General features: G+C 46.9%; 1 protein-coding gene across 2 annotated transcripts in view; it reads left to right on the top strand.

The window, feature by feature from the left end:
- The window catches only part of KIF7 (kinesin family member 7), a 107,617-nt gene that overhangs the window by 75,257 nt on the left and 19,765 nt on the right, over positions 1 to 12,595 (top strand). For both annotated transcript variants that reach the window (XM_082253215.1, XM_082253214.1), the window contains exon 16: positions 5,283 to 5,489. In XM_082253215.1, the coding sequence (XP_082109341.1) occupies positions 5,283 to 5,489 (207 nt within the window). The remainder of the gene's footprint in view (positions 1 to 5,282; positions 5,490 to 12,595) is intronic.

Here is a 12,595-nt window from a genome sequence, read left to right as displayed (position 1 = left end):
ATTTTTCAGTAGACTTACTGATTACAATAGACATATGATCCACATGCAAGAGCTGATTGAAGGTTATAATAAAATGCTAAACATGGATATAAGAAGGCATAATACATATTCAACTCGTATAGCAAACTGCAACTCACAGATATCAATTATGCTTGGTCTAGTCCGTGGTAAGATAGCAGATGTACTGGCCTGTTAGGGGGATGCATTCCTGCCAACGTGGTAAAAAACCCTCCCCCATACCCCCCCCCCCCCTCCATGTTCCTATATAAAGAAACGCATGAGTAGTAGAGGGCTGCAAGTTGTGGGGTAGAGAGTGTAAATAGAAGGAATAGAGAAAAAAAAAAAGAAATTATATCTAGTAGTATCTAACACAGGAGAGGAGGGAAGGGAGCAAGAGGAGAGCAAGAAGAGAGAATGAATAGATAGATTCAGGGCCAAAAGCCACTCAAAACCACACACTGTCTGTTCATTTGGTTAACTCTTACTAGCCATAGGATATGGTAAAATGTATGTTGTAAATTCAGAGGACATTATAAAGTGAGACCATACAGTCCAGTTTATTAACGTTTTTGTTTTTCTTTATATATTTCCCCTATCTTTTACTAAAGATATTTCTTTGAGGAACAGTGTGGACAGTATTTTTTTATTTTTTTTTTTTAACGGAGGTTGTAGTTTTAGTTTAAGGAGGTTGAATACAAATGTGGGAATATTGAATTGGGAAGTATGTCTTCAATCTTTGACTGTCTTCAGCATATCTGCAGTCTCTGATAATCTACTTCTGAATGTCTGCAGTCTCTATCATTCTCCTGCAGCATTGCGTGCAGCCTGTCCCCTACAGCATTGCCTGCGGCCTGTCCCCTGCAGCATTGCCTGCCGCCTGTCTCCTGCAGCATGGCCTGCCCTCTGTCCCCTACAGCATTGCCTGCCGCCTGTCTCCTGCAGCATGGCCTGCCCTCTGTCTCCTGCAGCATGGCCTGCCGTCTGTCTCCTGCAGCATGGCCTGCCGTCTGTCTCCTGCAGCATGGCCTGCCGTCTGTCTCCTGCAGCATGGCCTGCCGTCTGTCTCCTGCAGCATGGCCTGCCGTCTGTCTCCTGCAGCATGGCCTGCCGTCTGTCTCCTGCAGCATGGCCTGCCGTCTGTCTCCTGCAGCATGGCCTGCCGTCTGTCTCCTGCAGCATGGCCTGCCGTCTGTCTCCTGCAGCATGGCCTGCCGTCTGTCTCCTGCAGCATGGCCTGCCGTCTGTCTCCTGCAGCATGGCCTGCCGTCTGTCTCCTGCAGCATGGCCTGCCGTCTGTCTCCTGCAGCATGGCCTGCCGTCTGTCTCCTGCAGCATGGCCTGCCGTCTGTCTCCTGCAGCATGGCCTGCCATCTCTTTCTCCTGCAGCATGGCCTGCCATCTCTTTCTCCTGCAGCATTGCCTGCCATCTCTTTCTCCTGCAGCATTGCCTGCCATCTCTCTTTCTCCTGCAGCATTGCCTGCCATCTCTCTTTCTCCTGCAGCATGGCCTGCCATCCGTCTCCTGCAGCATGGCCTGCCGTCTGTCTCCTGCAGCATGGCCTGCCGTCTGTCTCCTGCAGCATGGCCTGCCATCTCTTTCTCCTGCAGCATGGCCTGCCGTCCTTCTCCTGCAGCATGGCCTGCCATCTCTTTCTCCTGCAGCATTGCCTGCCATCTCTCTTTCTCCTGCAGCATGGCCTGCCATCTCTCTTTCTCCTGCAGCATGGCCTGCCATCTCTCTTTCTCCTGCAGCATGGCCTGCCATCTCTCTTTCTCCTGCAGCATGGCCTGCCATCTCTCTTTCTCCTGCAGCATGGCTTGCCATCTCTCTTTCTCCTGCAGCATTCCTGCAGTCTCTGTCTCCTGCCAGTGTTAATATTGACGTCAAATTTTGATTATTACGTTTTTATAACTAAAACCAAGTTTCCTAAACAAACAAAAATATTGCTTTTTGAAAAGCAGAAGTACAACTTGAAAATAATAACCCCAAAAAACTGTAAACTCTGTTTGTAATACCATTGCACATATTACCCGAATATATTACGAACATTAAATATTGAAAAAATATAAGCTTTTCTTAATAAAGAAAAACCTTTTTTCTTATTTTTTTTTCTTTCAGCAGCTTGGTAGGTGACCCCTACATATTATGTGGTAGTGCAGTGTTAATTTTGACGTCAAATTTAAATTTAGTTTTAGTCAGTCTTTTATCAGAGTTAGAGTGTTTTTCCAGCTGAAAAACTCCTCTTCAAACCCACTAGTTCTGGGTTTTTTCCCAGCAAGAAAACGCCCCCTGTCAAAAACTTCTGATAACAGCCTATGTGTGCATGGACACATAGGATAATATGCCGGGGAGTTTACTGGTTGCAGAAAAAAAACATCCGACGCCAGAAAAAGCCGCTGTAAAAATGTCCAGTGTGCATGAGGTCTAAGGGTTGGCTTTGGCAGCATGTCGCCAGTCTCCAGCTGTCTTCACTGCTGTATTTACATTTTAAGTGGAACACGCACAAAAATAAGTGTGAATCACATCTACTAGAGCTGCACGATTAATTGTTAAAAAAAAAAAAAACACAATCTTGATTCACCCCCCCCCCCCCCCCTCTCACAATCTTAAAACGGCATGTCCTTGATTCATACAGAGCAGAGCTGATCTCTGCTCACTCACAGCTGTCAAACATATGCCAGAGGCTTTTTTTTTTTTTTATCAACATTGTTAAGGCTGCTAGATAACTATAAACAAAATGCTTTACAATGTATCAGTTCCTTCTTTTAGATCAAAGGAATGAACTTCGGTCTGTAAGTTGCGGTTCACATATATGCGATGCGGGACCCCAGCTGCGGGTTCCTGCATCGCATTCAAATCACAGGCAGTTCCCACTGCCATATGCGAATCGCTGGGGGTGTCAATACAAAGTTAATGACACCCCCAGATCATTTCTCATAACGCAGTGCAAACTGTCAGTTCGGACATGAATTGGATCGCATAGGTGTGAACACCCATGCAATCCAATTCTGGTGCGGACCCAAAAAAAGGGTTCTGTGTAAGTTGTGTCCGAATGCGATGCAAATTCAGCCATACAATCTGTATGGCTGAATTTGCACTGCACAGACATCGCATGTGATTTGCAGAGCGGTGTGCTCCGATTTACATGCAATGCCTGTCATCGTATATGTGAACTGGCACTTACTGAGGGCAGTTTACCCTCTTAAAGACTAAGCCTTTTTCTGACACTTGTTGCTTAAAAGTTAAAATCAGTGTTTTTTTCTAGAAAATTACTTAGAACCCCCAAACATTATATATACAGTAAACCCCCCTCTATTGCGGGGGTTACGTCCTGGACCCAGCCGCGAAAAGTGAAAATCCGCAAAATAGAAAAACCCTATTAAAATGCATTGTAGGCATGATTTTTTTACTTTCACTGTACGTGTAAAAGCATTTTAAGGTCTTTAAACACACTTTTAAAACAATAGAAACTCATTTAAACACATAAAAGATACTGAGAGACATAGCAAGAGCTATGAAAAACACAAAAATATTTCATTTTTAACCACTTTACCACCGGAGGATTTTGCTGTCTTACGTCTGGGCCACTTTTTGCGATTCGGCGCTGTGTGACTTTAACTGATAATTGCGCGGTCGTGCAACGCCGTACCCAAGCGAAATTTACGTCCTTTTTTTCCCACAAACAGAGCTTTCTTTTGGTGGTATTTGATCACCTGTGCTATTTTTACTTTTTGCGCTATAAACAAAAAAAGAGCGTTTATTTTGAAAAAATACAAATGTTTTTAACATTTTTTTTATATGAAATTCCCCCCCAAAAAAATGTAAAAATCAAATTTTTTTAAAATTATTGGCCAGTTTGTTTTCTGCTACATATGTTTGGTAAAAAAAAATCACAATAAGTGTATTTTGATTAGTTTGCGCAAAAGTTATTGCGTTTACTAACTAAGGGAAAGATTTCTGTCATTTTTGGTGTTTTTTTTTTTTAACGAGTAATGGCGGCGATCTGCGTTTTTTTTTTTTTTTTTTTTTTTTGCGGGACTGCGACATTGCGGCGGACAGATCGGACCCTTGACTGACATTTTTGACACTTTTGGGGGTACCAGTGACATTACTGCAATAATCAGTGCTATATATATGCACTGTTACTGTAAAAATGACAATGGCAGTGAAGGGGTTAATTTTATTGGAGAGGGAGGGGTTAATGTATGCCTGGTGCTTACTGACGTGTGGGGGGGGAGGTGACTGAGAGACAGAAGGACAGATCGGATGTCCAGCTATGCTGAACACTCCGATCTGTCAGTCCCTGTCACTAAGGAGATCCGCCCGCTCTGTTTACACAAGCGGGCGGATCTCCTCACTCGATTCCCCGGCGATCGGGGCAGAGCAGCGGCGATCGCCGCCGCTCCTCCCCTGGCCCGACTCCCGCTGTGAATGAAAACAGCGGGAGCACGCCTCCGGCGGCGCGCGAGCGCCGCCTACAGGGGGAGGAGTCCAGCGACGTAGGTCTACGTCGCTGGACGGGAACGAGCCACTGTGCCGCAGTAGCAGCACAGTGGCTGGGGGTAAAGTGGTTAATGATTTATATAGTAAAAAAACATTACAAAAAAAACCCGCAATATACCGGGACCGCAAAAACTGAACCGCGATGCAGCGGGGGTTTACTGAGTGTGTGTGTATGTGTGTATGTGTGTATGTATGTATGTATATATATATATATATATATATATATATATATATATATATATTTAAATTTTTTTGTATAATGTAAAAGATGTTACGCAGAGAATTGTGATCTTTATTCTAAGCAAAAAAATTGTGATTCTCATTTTATCCAGAATCGTTCAGCTCTTATATCTACCTAACTGTGTGCAAGTACTTTTACATGCTTTCTCACAGTTTAGCGTTTGATGCCTGACTGCTGTTATAGGTAAGTCCTTAGCTTGTGTAATCTTTGTGTATGATCCCAAGTTAGACAGCGATTTTAGGGGGACAGGGCTCTGCCAGGTAAAAAGAGCAGTGAAGAGGCATTCAGGGTTATAGGCCCCAGACTATGCTTGCTATACAGTTAAACTCTTACTTTGCTGTAAATAGCCAGACAGTGGCAGAATTAGGTTGCTTTAGGTATGGTCATTTGTCTCCATCTGCACAGTGACATCAATATATTAAAGACTTGTCATGGAGCAACATCTATGGTTAAACGATGACTAAATCTGGGTTAAAAATCAGTTTCAGCTTTGAGTTATAAATATTATTAATATAATAATTTTTTTTCCCTTTTCAGGAAGAGAGGATCCTGTTCCAGTTGGATGAGGCAATAGAAGCTCTTGATGCAGCAATTGAATACAAGAATGAATCTATAACACGCAGGCAGCGAGTTCTTCGAGCCTCAGCTAGTCTGCTCTCCCAGTGTGAAATGAACCTCATGGCAAAGCTGAGTTATCTGTCCTCCTCCGAAACCCGGGCTCTCCTCTGTAAATATTTTGACAAGGTAAATGTTCCGCTGAATAGGCTACAGCCAAGGCTGCTCCATGGAATAGTACGTCAAAGAATGCCGAGAATGGAGTGTATATATGTATGGCCCTGCCGCAGACTGTACTGAATACAATTTAATTGAGGTTAGAACTGTGTTGAATTAGCATTTAACCACTTCAATACCGGGCACTTTTACCCCCTTCCTGCCCAGGCCAATTTTCAGCTTTCAGCGCTGTTGCACTTTGAATGACAATTGCGCGGTCATGCAACACTGTAACCAAACTAAATTTTTATCATTTTGTTCACACAAATGAAGCTTTCTTTTGATGGTATTTATTCACCACTGGGTTTTTTATTCTTTGGTAAATAAATGAAAAAAGACTGAAAATCTTGGAAAAAACAAGTTTTTCTTTGTTTCTGTCATAAAATTAAGCAAATAATTGTTCTTCATGAATTTAGCCCAAAATGTATTCTACTACGTTTCTTTGGTAAAATAAACCAAATCAGTGTAAATTATTTAGTATTCAGAGAAAGTTAATCAATCCTTATGTACTGATGAAATCTCATTTCTTGTTGCCCTAAAATGCCAGGACAGTAGAAATTAGCCCCCAAATTACCCCTTTTTGGAAAGTTGACCGTCCATTGTATTTAGTAAGAGGCATGGCTGGTTTTATAAAGTTGTAATTTGTCATAATGTTTTGGAAAATTAAGAAATTTAATTTTTTTATTTTTTTTTACATACTGTCACCAGTGCAGTACAGCGTCATCTCCTAACTGGTGTGGCAGTGATCAGGGACACTGACTGGTGATCGTATGGAAAAAAAAAAATTATAATTTTCTCTTTCGTTCATTGACGGACACCGCTCCTGATCTTCATAACCCTGCCCCCCTACAGGAGTAGGACACTTGGCAGAAAAAAAATCTGGCTACGCCTATGGGCAGTTCCAGGGGGCATACTCCCTCGCCCTGCTATAGGTACTATAGGTTTTTTTTCTGCCTAGTCAGGAGTAAAGACTTAGTTCCTTGCTGGGATCTCTGGTCCTGGCAAATTTTTTTAGATAGAGATTTTTGTATCCTTTTTTTTTTCCTGTGAAATCTACAATCAACTGACGGAATGCGCGACGGGCTGGATAATATAGATCCAGTGGTCACCCCTGTCTAGCCAGAGAGGGCGCGCAGCCCTCAGCTCCATGCTAGGTTGGCCGTGACATAGCCCCACTGGACAGGGGCTGGCCTGCAAGTTTAACGCCTCGTGAGGTCGCATACGACCGGGTCTCGGCCTAAGTCGCATCGTTCCTCCTGGCCAACAGCCCCCCATTTCGATGGCAAAGGTTTCTGTCTGGAGGGGTGCGCCCACCTGGTTCTTGGTATGGTGAGTAGCTGTTTTCCCTCTTCCCCTGGAGGGTTTTGGGATGGACGTTGGGACCCCCATCCTTGGGACGGTTGGACCCTTGGTTTCCCCTCCTTCCGTCAGGCACCCCCCTTTCATCTGTCCCCCATCCTACCCCCCCCCCCCCACTCCACTTATGCTGGGGCTGTGTGGGTGGTCTGGTCCAGGGCGTTGTGCTGGTGATGGGGGCAGAGGGGCTGCGCTGCTGGCAGGCGGAGGATCGTCTATGCGGGGGGGGGGGGGGGGTTGTACCTGGTGGAGGCTCCTGCCAGGGCCCCCGGTGCTGCCTGGTCTGTCCATGAGTGGAGTGCTGACTATCATGGTGGCTGCAGGTGTCTGTTTCTGCTGGGTGGGGAATCTGGTGGGGTTCTGTCCCTCTCTGCTGGGGATAACTTAGTGCTTTTGCCTGGGGACCAGGTGGTGCTGCCAGCGCAGTGGGGGTTGTCCCTTTGTAGTGTGTTACACTTTTTGTGGGATCCCCTTGGAGACTCATGGAGTCTTTGGCGCACATCTCCCCAACTGACCCCCTCTCTATGGCTGCGGGGCCCTCCGGGTCCCAACCAACCATCGATGCACTGACGTTGGTCCTGGAGTCCTTTGTGTTCCGGGTGGAGGTGGTTTTCAGGCGGCGGGCATGCAAAAAGCCCCCCCTGCCTCATCAGATCCTAAATCAGATTTGGCTGCCGTGGACGTGGGTTACCCTGCCGGGTCTGCGACCACGCGCCCGGAATCCTCAGATAATGAGGATTATTCCTCCACATTTGCAACCGCAAAAAAGGCGCTGGTGGACATGTATCTGTGCATGAGACCTTGAAGATGGACGCAGCTGCGATGGAGGCCACTCACAAGCCATCCAGAGCGGCAAAGGTGTTTCCTTTCCCCGCCTATTTTGACAGAATTGTCGCTAAAGATTGGGGACAACCAAAGCATTCCCTTGGGGATTCCGAAGCGATTTACTAGGCGTTACATAGTTGGTGAGGTTGAATAAAGACAATAGTCCATCCAGTTCAACCTGTGTAGGTGTGTGTGACTGTAATACTCTAACATAGCCTTTAATCTCCTGATCCTTGAGATGCAAGTCTAAGAGTCTTTTGAAAGTCACCATACTACCTGCAGAAACCACCTCTTGTGGTAGACAATTCCACAATCTTGTAGCCCTAACAGTAAAGAACCCCCCACGTTGCCTGAGGTTAAAACGCTTCTCCTCTAATTGCATTGTATGTCCTCGAGTCCTCATGCAATTCCTTCGAATGAACAGCTTTTTTTCTAAGCTGAGATCCCCATTAAGATATTTATAAATTGCTATCATGTCCCCTCTCAGACGTCTCTTCTCCAGGGAGAATAAATCAAGCGATTGCAGATGCTCCTCATAATCAAGGTCCTCCAATCCCCTAATTAGTTTAGTTGCCCTTCTCTGGACTTTCTCCAGCTCCAACACATCCCTCCTGAGGACTGGCGACCAGAACTGGACAGAATACTCCAGATGCGGTCGGACCAGAGTTTTATAAAGTGGAAGGATTATAGTCTTATCTCTGGAATACATCCCTTTCTTTATGCATGCTAATATTCTGTTGGCTTTGGAAGCTGCCGCTTGACATTGCATGCTGTTGCCTAATCTATCATCAACCAAGACTCCCAGATCCCAAGGGTTCCCCTCCTAACGTGTATTGTGTTTTTATGTTTTTAGTCCCCAAGTGCAAAACCTTACACTTCTCCACGTTAAACCTCATTTCCCATGTCGTTGCCCACTCCGTAATTTTGTCCAGGTCATTCTGTAGGATATCTGCTTCATGCTGTGTAGTTATTGCCCTGGCCAATTTTGTGTCATCTGCAAAAACTGATAACGAACTACTGATCCCGTCCTCAATGCTGTTTATGAATAAATTGAACAAGGTTGGTCCCAAGACTGAGCCTTGGGGGACCCCGCTTACCACCTCAGACCAGTCTGAGTATGCGCTGTTACTCCTATGAGGAGTCCTTTATTAAGAAGTGGACTGTTCCACTGGTGGTGGACCCTCCAATTTCTAGATTGAACAAGGCAACCATAATTCCGGTTGAAGAGTCCCCGGCCTTTATGGATCCAGCTGACAGGAGGGCGAAGGCTGTGGCCCACAATATGTACACTTTGGCTGGTTCGGCACCGAGCCCGGTATTCACCGTTGCCCTAGTGTCGCAAACTCTGACCGAGTTGTCTAAGCTTTTAAGCCGTGACCTAGAGGGAGAACAGCTCCCCCCTTCCTTTGCTGAGCTGGCAGACCAGCTGGTCCAGGGGCTGCAGTTTATCTGTGATGCATCTTTGGATACGGCTCCCCTAGTGACTCGGTTCTCTGTTTCCACAACGGTCCTTCGGTGTGTCTTTAGGCTTAAATGCTGGTCTGCGGATTAGACTTCTAAAAAGGCCTTGGCTGATCTCCCCTTTCAAGGGGATCGCCTGTTTGGGGCTACCCTGGATGACATCATTAAAGGTCTCACAATGGGAAAGAGTACTTTTCTTCTGCAGGCTACTAAGGGCAAGGAACCTCGTCGTAGACGTAGGCCCTCCTCGGCTCATAAGAAGTTTTTTCATCCTTCAGGGTCGACTGACAAGGGCTCGAAGCCTTTCAGGGCCTCTTCTGGAGGATCCAAACAAACTTGGTCTGGCAAGTCAAGAGCGGGCTTCTCAAGACCCACAGACAAGGCTCCTAAAGCATCCGTATCGGGGGTGGGGGGACGTCTTTGTTGGTTCCTGGATCTGTGGACTTCCCTGGTACAAGACAAGTGGGTCCACAAAGTTGTTCGCTCCGGCTACAAGATCGAGTTTCACACTTGTCCCCTGGCAAGGTTCTTTCCTTCCAACTTGTGTCGGTTCCCGGACAATTTACAGGGTCTGTTTGGGGCTGTACAAGGCCTGGAACGTTTTTAGGGTTTTCACTCAAACCTGTTTACTGTTCCCAAGAAGGAAGGCAAGGTGCGTCCAATCCTGGACCTCAAGGCTCTGAACTGTTTTGTGTGGGTGCAGTAGTTCAGGATGGAGTCAAATCGCACTGTTGTGGCATCCCTGCATCAAGATTTTCTTACTTCTATCAACATTGAGGATGCTTACTTCACATTCCAATATATGCCGTTCACTGGCGCTTCCTCTGCTTTGCTGTGGGAGAGGAGCATTATCCGTTTGTGGCCTTTGGTCTTGCCTCAGCTCCTCGGGTCTTAACTAAAGTGTTAGCCCCTGTGCTACGTGGACAACCTCCTGCTGCAAGCGTAGTTCCCTACTGCTCTGGTAGAAAACCTGGAAATCGCCAGACAAACTCTGAAGGAGTTCGGCTTGATTCTGAATTTTCAGAAGTCTGGTTTTGTTCAGTCCACAAAGCTGGACTATCTGGATCTGACTCTAACTCTGTACTCGGCCTTAGCCAGAGTGCTCCTTCCTCTGGACCAACTCCAGAAATTGAAGGATGCAATTGGTCTCCTGCTGTCCAGCAGATGGTCATGCCTCTGGACAATCAGCTCCTGCTGAGCCGGGGAATGAAGGAGTCCCTGATATGGTGGCTTCATTCTCTAGCGTTTCGGCTAGCAAATCCTTCCTCCCCTTGTATTGGACAGTGGTCACCATGAAGCCAGCCTGTCCAGCTGGGGAGGCGTACTCCACAAAAAATTCTGCTCAGGGGATCTGAACGATGGAAGAGTCCAGACTACCGATAAATGTCTTGGAACTCCGAGCGATCAGACTGTTCCTGGACCATTGGACAGGTCGTCTTAAGGGATGTCCAGTGCACATTCAATTGGACAATGCCACGGCCGTGGCTTATGTCCATCACCAAGGGGGCACAAAAAGTGTCCTCTCTGCCGTATACATTCTCGGGGTGGAAAACTGGCAGGCAGATTACCTCAGTCATTAGGCGTTGGACCAAGGGGAGTGGTCCCTTCATCCGGAGGTGTTTCATCAGTTGTGTCTTCGGTGGGGCATCAGAAAGGTGTCTCGGCTCAATAGAAAGGTGCAGAGGCTTGTGGCTCGGTCACGGGATCCTCTGGCAGACTCCACAGATGCTCTGGTGCCCCTTTGGGGTCAGTATCGTCTGATTTACGCCTTCCCTCCTCTCAAGCTTCTGCCAAGACTTCTACGCAGGATTGAGTTAGTAGGGATTCCGGTCACCTGGTAAGAACAGAAATTGGCCTCGAGTACCATCAAGGGCCAGTTGTCGGCTTTGGGGGTCTTCTTCCAATGACCCTTGGCCACACACTCTCTGGTGCATACCTTTCTTTAGGTTCTCAGACATTTGGTTTCTCCAGTCCGGTTCCCATTGCTGCCTTGGGACCTCAATTTGGTGCTTTTGGTCCTCAAGAAGCCTCCTTTTGAGAATCTTCACTAGATTCCCTTGCTTACGCTGTCTCAGAAGGTGGCATGTTTGGTGGCTATCACTTCTGTGCGCATGGTACTGGAATTGGCAGCGGTATCCTGTCGCTCACCTTACTTGGTGATTCACAGAGATAAGTTGGTTCTTCGCCCCTGTCCGTCATTCCTCCCAAAAGTTGTCTCTGATTTTTATTTGAATGACGACATTGTGTTGCCTTCCCTGTGTCCCAGGCCGAAACATCCGAAGGAAATTGCCTTGCATGCCTTCGATGTGGTCCGGGAAATTAGGGTGTACCTTGCAACTACAGAGTCTTTTTCAGGAATTTAGACTAATTTGTGCTCACGGATGGGCCTTGGAAAGGGTTGTCTGCTTCCTCTGCAACCATTTCCAGATGGATCAGACCGACTGTGATTCAGGCCTTTTCCATCAAGGGTCAGGTTCCTCCTTTCCCTGTCAAGGAACACTCGGGCACTCAGTGCCTCCTGGGCCTTCCGTCATCAGGCGTCAGTGACGCAGGTTTTCAAGGCGGCCATCTGGTCATCTGTGCACACTTTCACAAAGTTCTATAAAGTGGATGTGTTGGTATTTCCGGATGCTTCTTTTGTCTGCAATTTTTGCAGGCTGCTGTTTAGAGGACTTGATCCTCTTTGAGGGTGTATTTTTTTTATTCAGGTGGGCTCCAGTTGTTTTGGTTGAGCTCCTGTTGCCTGGTTGGCTCATGTTTTACCTGGGTAATTTTTTTGCTGTTCCCACCCCTCATGTTTAACACTGCTTTGGGACATCCCAATGGTTATGAAGATCAGGAGCTGTGTCCGTCAATGAACGAAAGAGAAAATGGGATTTCTCTATCGCTCATTGACAGACGTAGTCCTCGGTGATATAGCACCTTCGGGTTATGTTGCCTCCACAGGAGTAGGACTAGACAGGAAATAAAATGCTCTGGCCACACCCTAGGGGCAGTCCCCGAGGGTATATCCTCTCTCTCTCTGCCACAGCAAATCAGTTTTTTTTCTGTCTAGTCAGGAGTAAGGACCTAGATACCTTGCTGGGATCTTCGGTCCTGGCAGGATTTTTTTCTTAAAAAGATTTTTTTTAGACCGCTTTTTTCTCCAGTGTTCCTGTGAGATCTTCAAGCAAGAAAGCTGAACTGGGCGACGGGCTGGATGTTGAGATCCGGTGGTTACCCCAGTTCAGCCTACGAGCGCCTGCAGGCCATAGCTCCGCGCGGGGTCGGCCGCGACATAGTCCCACTGGAGGGACTGACCCCGCGAGTTAAACGTCTCGCTGAAACGCCAAGGACCATGAGTCACGGCGTCCGTATTGGTCGACAGCCCTCCCGCCCCGGTGGAGAGGGGTACTGTCAGGAGTTGGTGCCCGCCTGGTTCCGGTATGGTGAGTAGC

Source organism: Pelophylax lessonae (assembly GCF_965119305.1).
Source record: "Pelophylax lessonae genome assembly, chromosome: 4".
In the NCBI taxonomy this organism is placed as follows: domain Eukaryota; kingdom Metazoa; phylum Chordata; class Amphibia; order Anura; family Ranidae; genus Pelophylax; species Pelophylax lessonae.
This window is presented reverse-complemented; position numbering and strand designations above follow the sequence as displayed.